The 12,428-nt window shown below is 40.0% G+C and overlaps 1 protein-coding gene across 1 annotated transcript in view; it reads left to right on the forward strand.

Annotated features, from left to right (window-relative positions):
* The window catches only part of tln2b (talin 2b), a 96,720-nt gene that overhangs the window by 43,338 nt on the left and 40,954 nt on the right, over window positions 1-12,428 (forward strand). Inside the window, exons 7-16 of the mRNA XM_059334792.1 lie at window positions 3,873-4,000; window positions 4,268-4,331; window positions 4,510-4,614; window positions 6,737-6,892; window positions 7,536-7,637; window positions 7,735-7,811; window positions 9,778-9,961; window positions 10,879-10,992; window positions 11,409-11,517; window positions 12,150-12,358. Of these exons, the coding sequence (XP_059190775.1) occupies window positions 3,873-4,000; window positions 4,268-4,331; window positions 4,510-4,614; window positions 6,737-6,892; window positions 7,536-7,637; window positions 7,735-7,811; window positions 9,778-9,961; window positions 10,879-10,992; window positions 11,409-11,517; window positions 12,150-12,358 (1,248 nt within the window). The remainder of the gene's footprint in view (window positions 1-3,872; window positions 4,001-4,267; window positions 4,332-4,509; window positions 4,615-6,736; window positions 6,893-7,535; window positions 7,638-7,734; window positions 7,812-9,777; window positions 9,962-10,878; window positions 10,993-11,408; window positions 11,518-12,149; window positions 12,359-12,428) is intronic.

Raw genomic sequence — 12,428 nt, forward strand, 5'->3', positions numbered from 1 at the left:
AACCCCGCCCCTTGCCCCCGCCTCCTTTTTGCCTCTCCGTTGCCCTTCCCCATCTATCTTTCCCTCTCATTCTCTCTCTGACACACACTCAGTTTGTTACGCAGGCAGATCACAGAGACTCTTCACATGGCAGTGGCTCTAATTTGTCACTGTGTTAAAAAGGCCAAACAGCCAGAAGAGGGATCTTTAGCAGAGTGGAACAATCCCCAGGCTTCTCTATCACTTCTTGTCTTTTTTTCCTTTTTTTTTTTTTACACAGCTTTTTACTCCCTCCATTTTCCTCTTTAACATCATCATTCACAGTTCCTGTAATTCTCAGAAACTCAACAGGATTGAGTAATTGAATTCAGATTTTGCAGATGATGACATTATTGCTGGTGTTTCTTTGACAGAGCATCCCTGTGAATCAATGATGACGTCAAATGTTTATTAATGATTTGAAGCTTCCATGATTCCACCCACCCACACACACACACACATAATGGAAGCTCTGCCAGTAACAGACTAATCTCCTTTACAACTCGGCCACTCCCTTTCTGTCATGTATTTATGCTAAAACCAGGATAAACCTTCGTAGCAATAGCAATAGTGTGCTTTGCTCACTTTTAGTTGATTCTGAAAGTCGACTGAACCACGAGACAGAATAGTCTAAAACAGGAGCAGCTGAAGAATTTTTCTTTAAAATAATATAAATCCTCCTGCCTCCTGCTATTGCATCATCCTTCTTCTATCAATAGAGTAACAGTTTGTGAAAGCATTTTATGAGCTTATGAAGCATTTGTGCTTTATTGGAACAGAGAAAATAGAAGAGAAAGATGGTTCAAAGGTTGGATTTGAACAAAAGCCAGTTCAGGTGAAAGCAAACTGAGCCACCAGAATGTGTCTGAATCATCTTTTCATTTAGGATTTGTCTCCAGAATAAAATGGTGCTGTCTAGGTAATAAAGCTGTAAGATATTCCTTTACTCACTGATTTATTGACAACCGTCCTGACTGAACGCCTTGTGCATTTAGTCTCTTTAGTGTTACCCTATGTCAGCATTTATTTTTAAGGCTGCATTATACTGCGCGCTCTGCTGGGCTGTGGTGGACTGGTTGACCTCGGTGTTGTAGCCTCAGGCTGTATGTGTCACAGCTTCTGATGTCTTGTGCTTCACTTCCACTCATGCAGCTCTATTAAGATGTCCTAGAACCAGTGCCTGTATCACTTGTTGTATCCACTATGAGAAAATTCAGGGTTTGGCCTCATTGTACACGTCATAGAAATGTGTACCTTTTATTCGGCTGCTTAATCTGGAGTTTTCTTATTGATTTGAAATAATCCAGCCAATAACTGGTTTAATGCTGACCCCCAGGGACCCGCCATACCGCCATTTTTTTTCTGCACAGTGTGTGTAAATCTGTAATGAATATTGTGCTTTGCATAGGCAACTATTAAAATGTTGAAAATTGACACTATCAGGGTTAAGAACACTATCATGTTTAATATTGCCATACCCATGCTCAGTTATGTCTCATATGTTTTTGCATTGGGTTTTTTTGTTTTTTTTTTACAGAGATTTGGTGTAAAATGTCATTTTTGACCACTTAAAAATGGTCAAAAATCAATCCAAAATACAGACATTAAGACATCGAGGCACACTGTCAGCTAATTCATTCAGGCTTTCCAGCCCCTGGCGCTTACACAGCTGTGTGACTATCACCGGAAGAGCAACTTCCAATCATATTCATGCATATATCCATGACGGCCATTTCAAACTGACACTTCTCACTTTACTCTGATGGTACACTGACACTCTGAGAGCTTTCTGCCTGTATGACCATTTGCTAAAAAATAGGCAGCTCCTTGATGTAAACAGGATATGACATTCATATGGAACATAGACAAAAATGTTTTTTTTACCTTCTCGTAAACATAATTCTAAGCAGACTTGTGTCCAGGTCGCAGTGAGTCAAATCATTATTTCCAGGCCGACTGACGCGGCAATTTAGGATGAAGCCACTTTGGTTTCTGGCTGTCTGACCACTCTTGCATTTACCACTCTGCAGGATAATGGCGCCCTCATCTTATCACCAGTAATGGAAGATGAGAGCAACAACAGATAAAATGTATCCTTTGCATTACCGGTGTTAAACTTTCACTTTCATTTTAGGGTGCAGATCACCATTACATCAATTATCATCACATTATTTGTTTTTACCGTCAAAATACCGGGAGCTGGAGTTGGTGATGCACCTGTATAAACCTTGATAAAGCATTTACAACCAACAGTATTCCGTATTCTCTCTGCTCCCATTAGCACATCAGAGTCAGCACAAGGAAAGGTGTGACCTGGTTTCTGAAACCATATTTAAATATGCAAATGCATAGCCAGGAAACTCCAAAAAACATGATAATAATGTAACATATTGGCATAGAGTAGCTATGCTATACATATCTGTAAAAAAAAGTTTCTAAATAAGTAAATAGCCTTTCTAAAAAATAAAAACCTTATACCAACCAGAATCCACCAAGCAATACTTATGTTTTTAAATATATTTTTATTTGACATTTACATAACTTTTCCCAAATTGAACATATGATAGTATATAAAAAAATACACACACATACACACACACTTTTTTCATTTGAAAATATAGCTAAGCATAATGTTAATATGGAAATACATTTACAATTAAAAAATAAATTAAGTAAATTTAAATAAATAAAGTAAAATAAGAAAAACAAACATAAAACAGAGTAGCACACATTCATCAAATTAGATTATAGATTATATTGGCAATACAAAGTAATGATGTTTCTAAAATTTAAAATCTTTACGTCTTTCGTGTATTATTCCTAATATCTTACTTAACAATAGTTCGGCCTGGTGAACAGTGTGTACCAGAGTGAATGGCATGTGTGAGGGCTAATTTTAGAGAGTCTTCTTGTGTTCAGTAAGAGCTTATGCACTCCACTGTGAATTGCACTGGGGGAAGGACTTGATTGTGAGTGGAGGAGATTGTTGTCCTCATTACAGCAGTAAGCTGCTGCTTAGTTTTTTCATTGATGTAATGGGACGTAAGAATGAGTTGTGTCCATGCTGTGCGCTGATATGCTAATGCTAAATAGCACTGATGGAGCTTTCCTCACTGGCAGCGAGGCCTCTCAGCTTTTGGAGCCATTAATTTTGCAGCAGTGAACTAGAAAGAGGAAGTAGTGAGGGAAGACAGACAGAGAGAGGGAGAGGCAGAGCTGACTGCCCCCTGGAGAAAACAGCACACACTGACAACCATTTGAAAGATGTCAACAAAGGCTTCTCCCTTTCCATCTACCTAAATGGTGACGATAATGTAGACAGTCTGAAAACATAAGTGATGTCCCAACAGCACCAAACAGGCATACGATTCCTTCTTCTTCTACTTCTTGGCTTAGTGTGGAAAATCATCAAGTCATTAGATTTCCTAACACCATATTGAGGACCATTCGTTAATGCAGATGGGATATTGTGAGAGATTGATGCATTTCTGTAATGTGTTTTTTCCATTTTAATAACACGTAATGGGCTGTGATGACAAATTGTTGGAGCTGTTACTTTTGAAAGCCAGCAGAATGGTTTCTATTGTCACAAACAAATCTTATTTGGCTCCCCTGTGTGGATGAGTCTCAGTGATGATGTCCCTGCTCTAGAAATACACTTAGTCATTCACTTAGAAGCCATCCTCTCTGAAGCCACAGTGCATTCAAAGCACACAATGAAGTGCTCATTATGGAGCTCTGTTGGGTGAATTTTGGATAATTCTCATGCCTTTGTAGTTCTATCCTTTTCCTGGATGTGTGTTTCTGCCTCTCACTTATTCCCCCCCTTCCTCCCTCTCTTATGTCTCCTTCAGGCTAGGGATGATATATTGAATGGATCCCACCCTGTCTCCTTTGATAAAGCCTGTGAGTTCGCAGGCATCCAGGCTCAGATCCAGTTTGGACCCCACGTGGAGCACAAACACAAGCCCGGATTCCTGGAGTAAGCTTTTCTTATCGAAAAGATGCATTAACACCAACATTGTTCTTTTAAATGTTCATTTCACAGCTGCACATTGTGGTTATCTCCTGCTTCAGCACAGGACGTTGCTTCAGGGATTTCCTCTAGTGGAAAGCTTAGGGGTGATGTCAGCTGTTACAACTGTTTTCTGATATGTAGGCAGTAGGCAAGAATGACCTCATATGTAGAGGTATGTTAACAGAAAAGGAAATGCCTGTAACCATGTGAAAATGTCATTTATCTCTGTAGCCTGAAGGAGTTCCTACCGAAAGAGTACATCAAGCAGAGAGGGTCCGAGAAGAAAATATTCCAAGTATGTACTTTACATTGCTCGAATGTTGCATTTAAAAAGAAAAAAGTGTGTGAAACTGTGCGCGGCCTATGTCAATTATAGTAATTTGTTGAGGCATAAATTGACAAAATCCACATAACATATATGTATTAATCATTCAAAGAAGGAGGTAGAGATGTAACTTCTATTGTTTGACCAGGACCATAAAAACTGTGGAGAGATGACAGAGATTGAGGCAAAAGTGAAGTATGTGAAGCTCGCCAGGTCCCTGATGACATATGGAGTGTCCTTCTTCCTGGTGAAGGTAAGAGCTAAAAACCATCCAACTTCACTTCAGTAAGGCAAAGCAGACAATAGGCTCACATTCCCACAAAAAATGCCATTAAAGGATGAATACAGATTGAATCTTATTCTTCTATTATCATTTCTATTAGTTATGGTAACATGTTTATTGCATGCGATGAAATGCAGCAGCATTGTTAAGACAGAAGAAACACAAGTTGTTAGATGATCATACAGGTTATAAACATACAATAAAATAAAGGTGAGTTTCTTTCCATTTTCCTTGGGAAACAGGATTGTCTGAGGAGCATGTGAACACACCATTGGCCTTAGCGGAAGTCTGCGCTCTCATTCTAGTGCCATTCTAGTTTACAAGTGTGACTGTCTTACAGCTCTTGTTTTTTTGCCTCGTTTAACTTTGTTGCAGTAACATGCTCCATTTACAGATCTACAGCAGTTAACTTGCAGTATTTACGGTACGATGTTAGCCTAACTGATACAAATGAATGCCCAAGATATTAAATAAAACCAAGAGTTCCTTTTAGTAATTATTAAGCAATGTAATTTAAGTGTACATCTGGTTGGAAAACAGGCTCATAATGCCTCATTCCTAATAAGTATCAGCTGTGATTAGAAAGCTGCTCTGATATGCACTGTTCTGTCAAACAGGTATGAAAGCTTGTTGAAAACCCCATTATCACACAAATCAGAGGCTCCAGTTTGGAAGCTCGCAGTTAAGCAGCACACTCGGTGCTGTGAAATACTTGTGACAATAGCAATTCTGTTCTGTTCTGGCTTGGCGAACACAAAAGTGGAATGGAAGCGCAGCATGCGAATGGGATAAAGCCGCACCGGCAGGTATTATAAAAGCTCTCTGACAGCAGACCATTTGGTTACAAACTTGCAGCAAAAAGAGGAAGAGTGCAGTTGTCTGCTGGGGTCTTAATGGACGATAAATGGAATGTTTGGCCCTGTAGTTAAAGCAGACTGCAGGGTTCAGACTATCCTTGTGCGTGAGTGTGTATGGAATAGTGCACGTGCATCAACATGTACGAGCACTGTCTGCGTTCGATGAGGAGATGTAGTGATGGAGATTTCAAGACTCTGTTAAATAATTCACTCCAGCTGCACTCTGCTCTTGATGCTAGCACAGGCAAAAGCACAGACCTGGCTTTGTTGAGGCACATCTGAGAGTTTATTGTAGCCTTCCATTTCTCATCTGTCAGTCTTTAATCACTGCAGGTTCGAGGCTGGCAAGCCCTCTGTTGCCATAAACTTCACAGAAACAGAAACACTGCACTTGGGAAGTAAATGAGTCTATATTTGAGTGTGTTTGTTGCAACAGTGCTTGCAGGTCTGTACAGTATAAACCCTCCTCTTCTATTGTGACAAACAGATTTTCCCAAACAATACACAAGGTCAAAACATTTAACATAATATAATACCTCAGCTACCCACTTCAGATTAGAAAATCAAACTTCCTGCTTAAATACAGCCTTGATAATTATGACGTTCAATGAATGTAGCCTAAAACAATGGAAGTTTTTAATAAACCTTTGTACAAAGCTATCATGAACACTGGGATAATGTTATCTGGCCTTGTGTTTAAGAGCCCTGAACCTAGAAGTTGCTCTACTCATATGACTTATTGGTCTTTGTGTGATTCTCAGAGCTCTTAGTGATAAAAAAGACAATAGCCCGGAGACATAAAAATGTTCATATTTTGAACTCCCCCGTTTCTACAAACCGCTAATTTTTGTGTCATCCTTTGCACCCCTGGAGGAAAGCCAAGTGTAGGCTCGGTCTCGGAAGTGAACTGTAATAGATTTTCAGTGGGCAGAGAGTGGAGGACACCAGAGCTTCTCAGGCAGAGAGCTGGTGGAAGCACCATGCTAGTGTGCTGACAGTGACTAAACCCTGTGGAGACCCTGCTCAATAAAGCAGCAGTTAAACAAGGCCGAAGTCTGCTGGGTCAGTTCACAGCTGCCCTCCTCCTCCTCCAATCGGGGCTTTAAGCCGTGGACGCAGCATGTGTATTACGACAGCACCCGGCACAACGATTTTGCGTTCGCGCCTTGAATGAATCATCTGTGTAGGTGTACAGCACCGGTGTAAATGTTGTCTGATGTTTTCCTATCTGACAGGAAAAGATGAAGGGTAAAAATAAGCTGGTCCCGCGGCTGCTGGGGATAACCAAAGAGTCAGTGATGCGAGTGGATGAAAAGACGAAGGATGTGGTGCAGGAGTGGCCTCTGACAACAGTCAAGAGATGGGCTGCCTCTCCCAAGAGCTTCACCCTGGTACTGTGTGACTCTCTGCATCAAGTCCTCAACATTTCTCACGTCCAATGATACACTCCCAATCCTGTGCACATATTCAGGATCTCGGTGAACACTGTGATTTACACAGCCCTGCATAACACATTCAATCATTCCCCCCCAGTTTCTATTTCCCAACCCAAACGGCATCCAAAATATTGTTGAGACCTCAGACTCCAGTATTGAATGTTTTCAGCATGCTAGCCAGCTATTTCATCTGAGTTAACAATAGATGCCTGGGGAAGAATGTGCAGAATTTAGATGTATTATTTATCTGAAAGCTTTTTCAATTTTCTTTACCGGCTGTTGGCAACAGTACTGTCTGTTTTCCTCCCATATTGGAGAGAAGCACTCCATTTAAAGATTAATAGATTATGCAAATTTGAAAAAAATACTCTAAGGTATATTTGCCAACATTGATTTAAACTAAAAATATTCACCCTTGCATTTCTGTAGAATGCTTTGAAGTGCACAGTTTTGGGATTCACTTCATCTAATTTTTAATCAGCTCTTTGGAGAAATGGGATGCACCGTAGAAGCTTATTAGGTATAGAATGTTTTAGCAATGCCAGATAGATGTTAAAATACTCTCCTGAATCTCTGCTGTCTTCAATGTGTTACAAAGGATTTCGGCGAGTACCAGGAGAGTTACTACTCAGTCCAGACTACAGAGGGAGAGCAGATATCCCAACTTATTGCTGGATACATTGACATCATTCTGAAGAAGGCAAGTCATTAAAGTTGAATGTAAAAGCTTTAATGAATTCAACATACATATAATTCTCCAACCTACGTTGTTGACTGAGTGGGGTTTTTTTCTACAGAAGCAGAGTAAGGATCGTTTTGGCCTCGAAGGAGAGGAAGAATCCACCATGCTGGAGGAATCATGTTCCCCTAAGAAGTGAGTAATGCTCATGAGTTATTGTTAATGATTTATATATATATATATTCACCATTTACAAGTTGATTAAGAGGATGCACACATGTAGTGTATTGGTTCTTTATTAGCCAGTAAGCACTTACTTTATTATTGCTTTCCTCTACAACTACTAGGCCATTAATTAGAGGTAAGACTTTTCCCTCAATAACCACCTAATTACTACTTTATGATACCAAGTAAGGAAGTTGTTGTACAGGAATTACGATCTTAATATGCTTTGCAAATTATTGGCCTTATAAGGGGGTCTAGCATGAGCATAGTGTTTCTTTCTCCCTGAATAATACTCAATAAATTTGGTCTGTTCTTACATTATATGACAAAATACAAGTGGTAATCGTGATCAAAGTCTTTATTAACCCTAACTAAAATGTCTTTCCTCATGAATATGTTCCTCATTCCAAAGTCTTGCTCATGACCTATTCATTACTTAATTAATTTCTGCTTGTTCTGACTTTAATCTTTTATCACTGAATGGGAAACGAATCGGTGCATTTCAGTAGACCTCCATTTTTTTTCAAGGTCTATCAAAACACTTAACAAAGGGGACTCCTAATTGCAGTAGCTGTGTGCTATAATGGATCTATGAAGTGTGAAGGCAACTTTAGAATAGAGAACCTGTGTACATTGATACGTTCTGAGTATGAAAGGCTTAATTGAGAGTTAGTTGGACACTATTCATACTTTTTTGCTACAAAACATTGGCTGACATTTGTTAAGTGCATGTTAGTAATCAACTAGTTTATGGTGAATATGCGTACCTTAATATAAAGTGTCATATTATCTACTGTAGGAGAATGTTGACCATTCTCATTCAGCAACCACAATCTAGTTATTATTCATGAATATGAACCTCAATGTTTAATTGTGCACGTAATTACATTTCTGCCAGCGCAGCATCCTGCCCCCAAGAGAGGTAATGTTAGAACTAAACACAAAAATGGCACTTTGAATTATAAAATAACGTTCTTCTCAAGATTCCAAAATACAGTTTGTTAAATTACATCCTTGTCCTTATTTTTGTTTGCGCAAACCTTAACACAAAGCTGCCTCAGGGTGAGGGCACATAATTATCATCTTATTTCACAAAAGAGAGCTGCATCATTGGGAAGTTTACGATATCACGCAGGTTAAGATATCATCTTGTTGAAAGCTTTTTTATTCAGTAATTTTTATCTCCCAGTTGGTTGCCGTCTCTCCTGATTTTCCCTTGTAGTTTAGTGACTGATGGAAATTAAGGTAATGCTGATGGACCAGGGCTCTATCACACAGAGCTTGGAAATTTGTTGTCACTGGAAATCCACATGGCTCTTAGTGAAACCACTCACTGGCAGAATGGGGCATCATATTCCTGCTGCTTATGGGCCAATTGACTCATGTTGTGGTTCTCAGCACAAAAACATAATTGCTGCCTCTCAAAACAAGCCATAATTAACCAATGGAGTCAGGAGCATCTGTTGAGCTGGGCAAGAAAACAGACATTTTTTTTCCGTACAATATTTTTTTCTGACAATGCCAACTCACGGTGGGAACAGTTGTTAGTGTGATAATTGTTTTAATTATAATTTTGTAATTTTCCTCATTTAAATTAGAAGCAGTGGCGTTGTCATCTGGGACAATTATCTGAATTTAAAGATACAGTCACAAGTAACACAGAGGGAAATAGTCAACTGCAGAACACCTCCATTAGTCAGTTTGCAGAGCAGAGTACTACTGCATAAACACACAGACAATGCACCATTTCACTTTACTGACCTTTTCATTACGCACACATTTTCATTTAGATCCTTTGGTTTGAGTGCATCCTGTGCATGTTTGTTGAATATGCATACACACTGAAACATAAGTCATACCTGAATTGAGTTTTGATTACAAAACTCAACATCCTCCTGAGTTTCTGCTACTCTTTTCTCCTTTTCTCCTTCATAAGGTCCACAATTTTGCAGCAGCAGTTCAATCGGGTTGGTCGTGTGGAGCATGGCTCAGTAGCACTGCCAGGTATAATTCGCTCTGGGTCTATTGGTGGCCCTGACACCTTCAATATGGGTACTATGCCCTCTGCCCAGCAGCAAATCACCACAGGCCAGATGCACAGAGGACACATGCCCCCACTGGTGAGTAAGAGTGTTGGCACTTGCAAGCAAACATGCTGCATTCCAAATTGCATACTTTTTCTTTTTACTTTATTTTTAGTTTGTACTGCAGCTGCTCCTTCAAAGTACATGTTGTTGCATGCAGTATACATACAATCGGGACATTCTTAAAATGTTATTCTTCATCACAATATTATGCCTTGAATGCTGACCCTCTTTCTCATTTATTAATCGCAATGACCTTGCTGTCATCTGTTCATACTCTCTGTGTAGCTCAGTCAATGTTATGTATCACCAGAGGATTGAGACATGAACATTGTGAGCCAGAATAGCCAGAAAATCATGTTGGCTTGCATACTGCAAAATGCGACGCAGTAGGACATTTTGGTATTTTTGGCATTTGACATAGTATGTATTGAGTCATGCTACATCTATTTCTGGCTCACTTAATAGTATGGTGGTATGGGTATTGGAAGGCACTGATAGTGTCTTGGACAAATGTCATATTCTCTCTTTGTCACCATATTTTGATATGAAATGGTAACATCCAACCTTGAAAAAAAATGAGAAGGGAATGATGGAATGAGAAAATGATGTGGCACCGCTGCTCTGCTCGGTTCCTCATTCTTTTTTTAATATCAGAACACAATGTCAAGGTACATCATGAAACATCATGTAAATCTGTTCTACGGCATTTGAAATATTGCTTGTGCTCCCAGCTGTCAACAATGAACCACAATGAATGATACGAGGAGGGCTGTGATTAAAATGGGGAATAAAAAGTTCCTCATATTCGAACTAAAAGCCCATCTTTCTCCTGTGGTTTATAGACATTAGGTTGCTATACAGAGATTTTCGCACCCACATACAATGCATATTGTGTATTTGGACTGTTTTTGTCATCAGCACTCTGTGTCTCTGTTGTTTGTTGTTGCCAGAGTCTGGCCCAGCAGGCCTTGATGGGAACCATAAACAGCAGTATGCAGGCTGTGCAGCAGGCTCAGGCTGACCTGGGATATGTAGATAATCTGCCTCCACTGGGCCATGACTTGGTAAGTCTGCTTCCCACTTACTACACAGTTTGGAGAAATATTTTAGAATAAAAGCAGCACGGAAAGATACACTACTCCTCCACATCCCATCATTTACAGAAACTCCTTGAATTACGCTTTTCGAACACTCATGAATGTGTGCTTTCTGATATTGCAGCCTCTGGTTTGCAAAGCAAAGACAGATTAGATAGAATTAAACATTTGCATTGCATCAAAGTCCATCATATTTCTCAAATCTAATTAGGATACAGAACTGACTGTAAATAGGGAGGCTGTATTTAATGCTTGAGCATTTCCAAAGCCGTAGGTGTTGCACAGCCCTAGTCCTTTAATCCTGCATGAGAAAGTTTATATGAGCTGAAAATCACCCACTGTGATGAAAGCCAATAGCTCTCCTTTTCCTCCTCCACCAAAAGGCATCCAGGGTTTGGGTTCAGAACAAAGTGGATGAATCCAAACATGAAATCCACTCTCAGGTTGATGCCATCACCGCTGGAACAGCATCTGTGGTCAATCTCACAGCAGGTGAGTGCCCAGAGAATACTAAACAGCTTTAGTATTCGTCTATTTCTATCAGAATTCTAGTTTATTTTTTAACTCTGAGTTGTATATTTTTGTGAAAATACTGTTTATCTTTACATGATTGTAACCACAAGGTGTAAAATAAAAAAAATTAAAAAACATTTTCCAAGTCAGCATTAAGCCCTCACTTATGATGATTTCTTAAACAAAGATTTTTTTCCCTGATAGATATTTTTACTGATAAATAAATCTTGAACTTGTTGTCCTGAAGCTCATCTAACTAGCAGTGCCTCTCTCTGTTCCCTTTGTTGTTTGGCACAACGCCAATCAAGTTCCTGCCAGCTTTTTTGTAGGGTTTTAATCTTACCTCGCCATCTGTTTGGTTGCACTTACGCTCCCTCCACTAGCTAATACAAAGTTTTTCTTCTTCACGGCCACTTGCTTCATCAACATGCTCATCTCGGTGGAACCATCTCAAACAGGCTCTAATTATGACACTGACACTGATGTGTGTGTTACAGCATATGACACGCAAGCTGCCCCCTGGATTAGTTAAATCAATGTGGCATCAGCGCAACAAATTAAGATCCACAGCAGAGGTGTAGTTTGTAATGACGGCCATCCATCCTTCACAGGCGAGCCCACAGAAACGGACTACACAGCGGTGGGCTGCGCCATCACCACCATCTCCTCCAACCTCACGGAAATGTCCAAGGGTGTCAAGCTGCTTGCGGCATTAATGGACGATGAGGTGGGCAGTGGACACAAGCTCATGGGCGCTGCCAGGATGCTGGCAGGAGCTGTGTCAGATCTGCTCCGGTCCGTTGAGCCTGCAGCCGCTGAGGTGAGACGCCCACTGATTATTGTCCTGACTTGGACTTCATTGTAATCCCAGTAGCCACAAAGCCGCATGT

The sequence above is a fragment of the Centropristis striata genome, chromosome 6 (assembly GCF_030273125.1).
Source record: "Centropristis striata isolate RG_2023a ecotype Rhode Island chromosome 6, C.striata_1.0, whole genome shotgun sequence".
NCBI classification, from domain to species: domain Eukaryota; kingdom Metazoa; phylum Chordata; class Actinopteri; order Perciformes; family Serranidae; genus Centropristis; species Centropristis striata.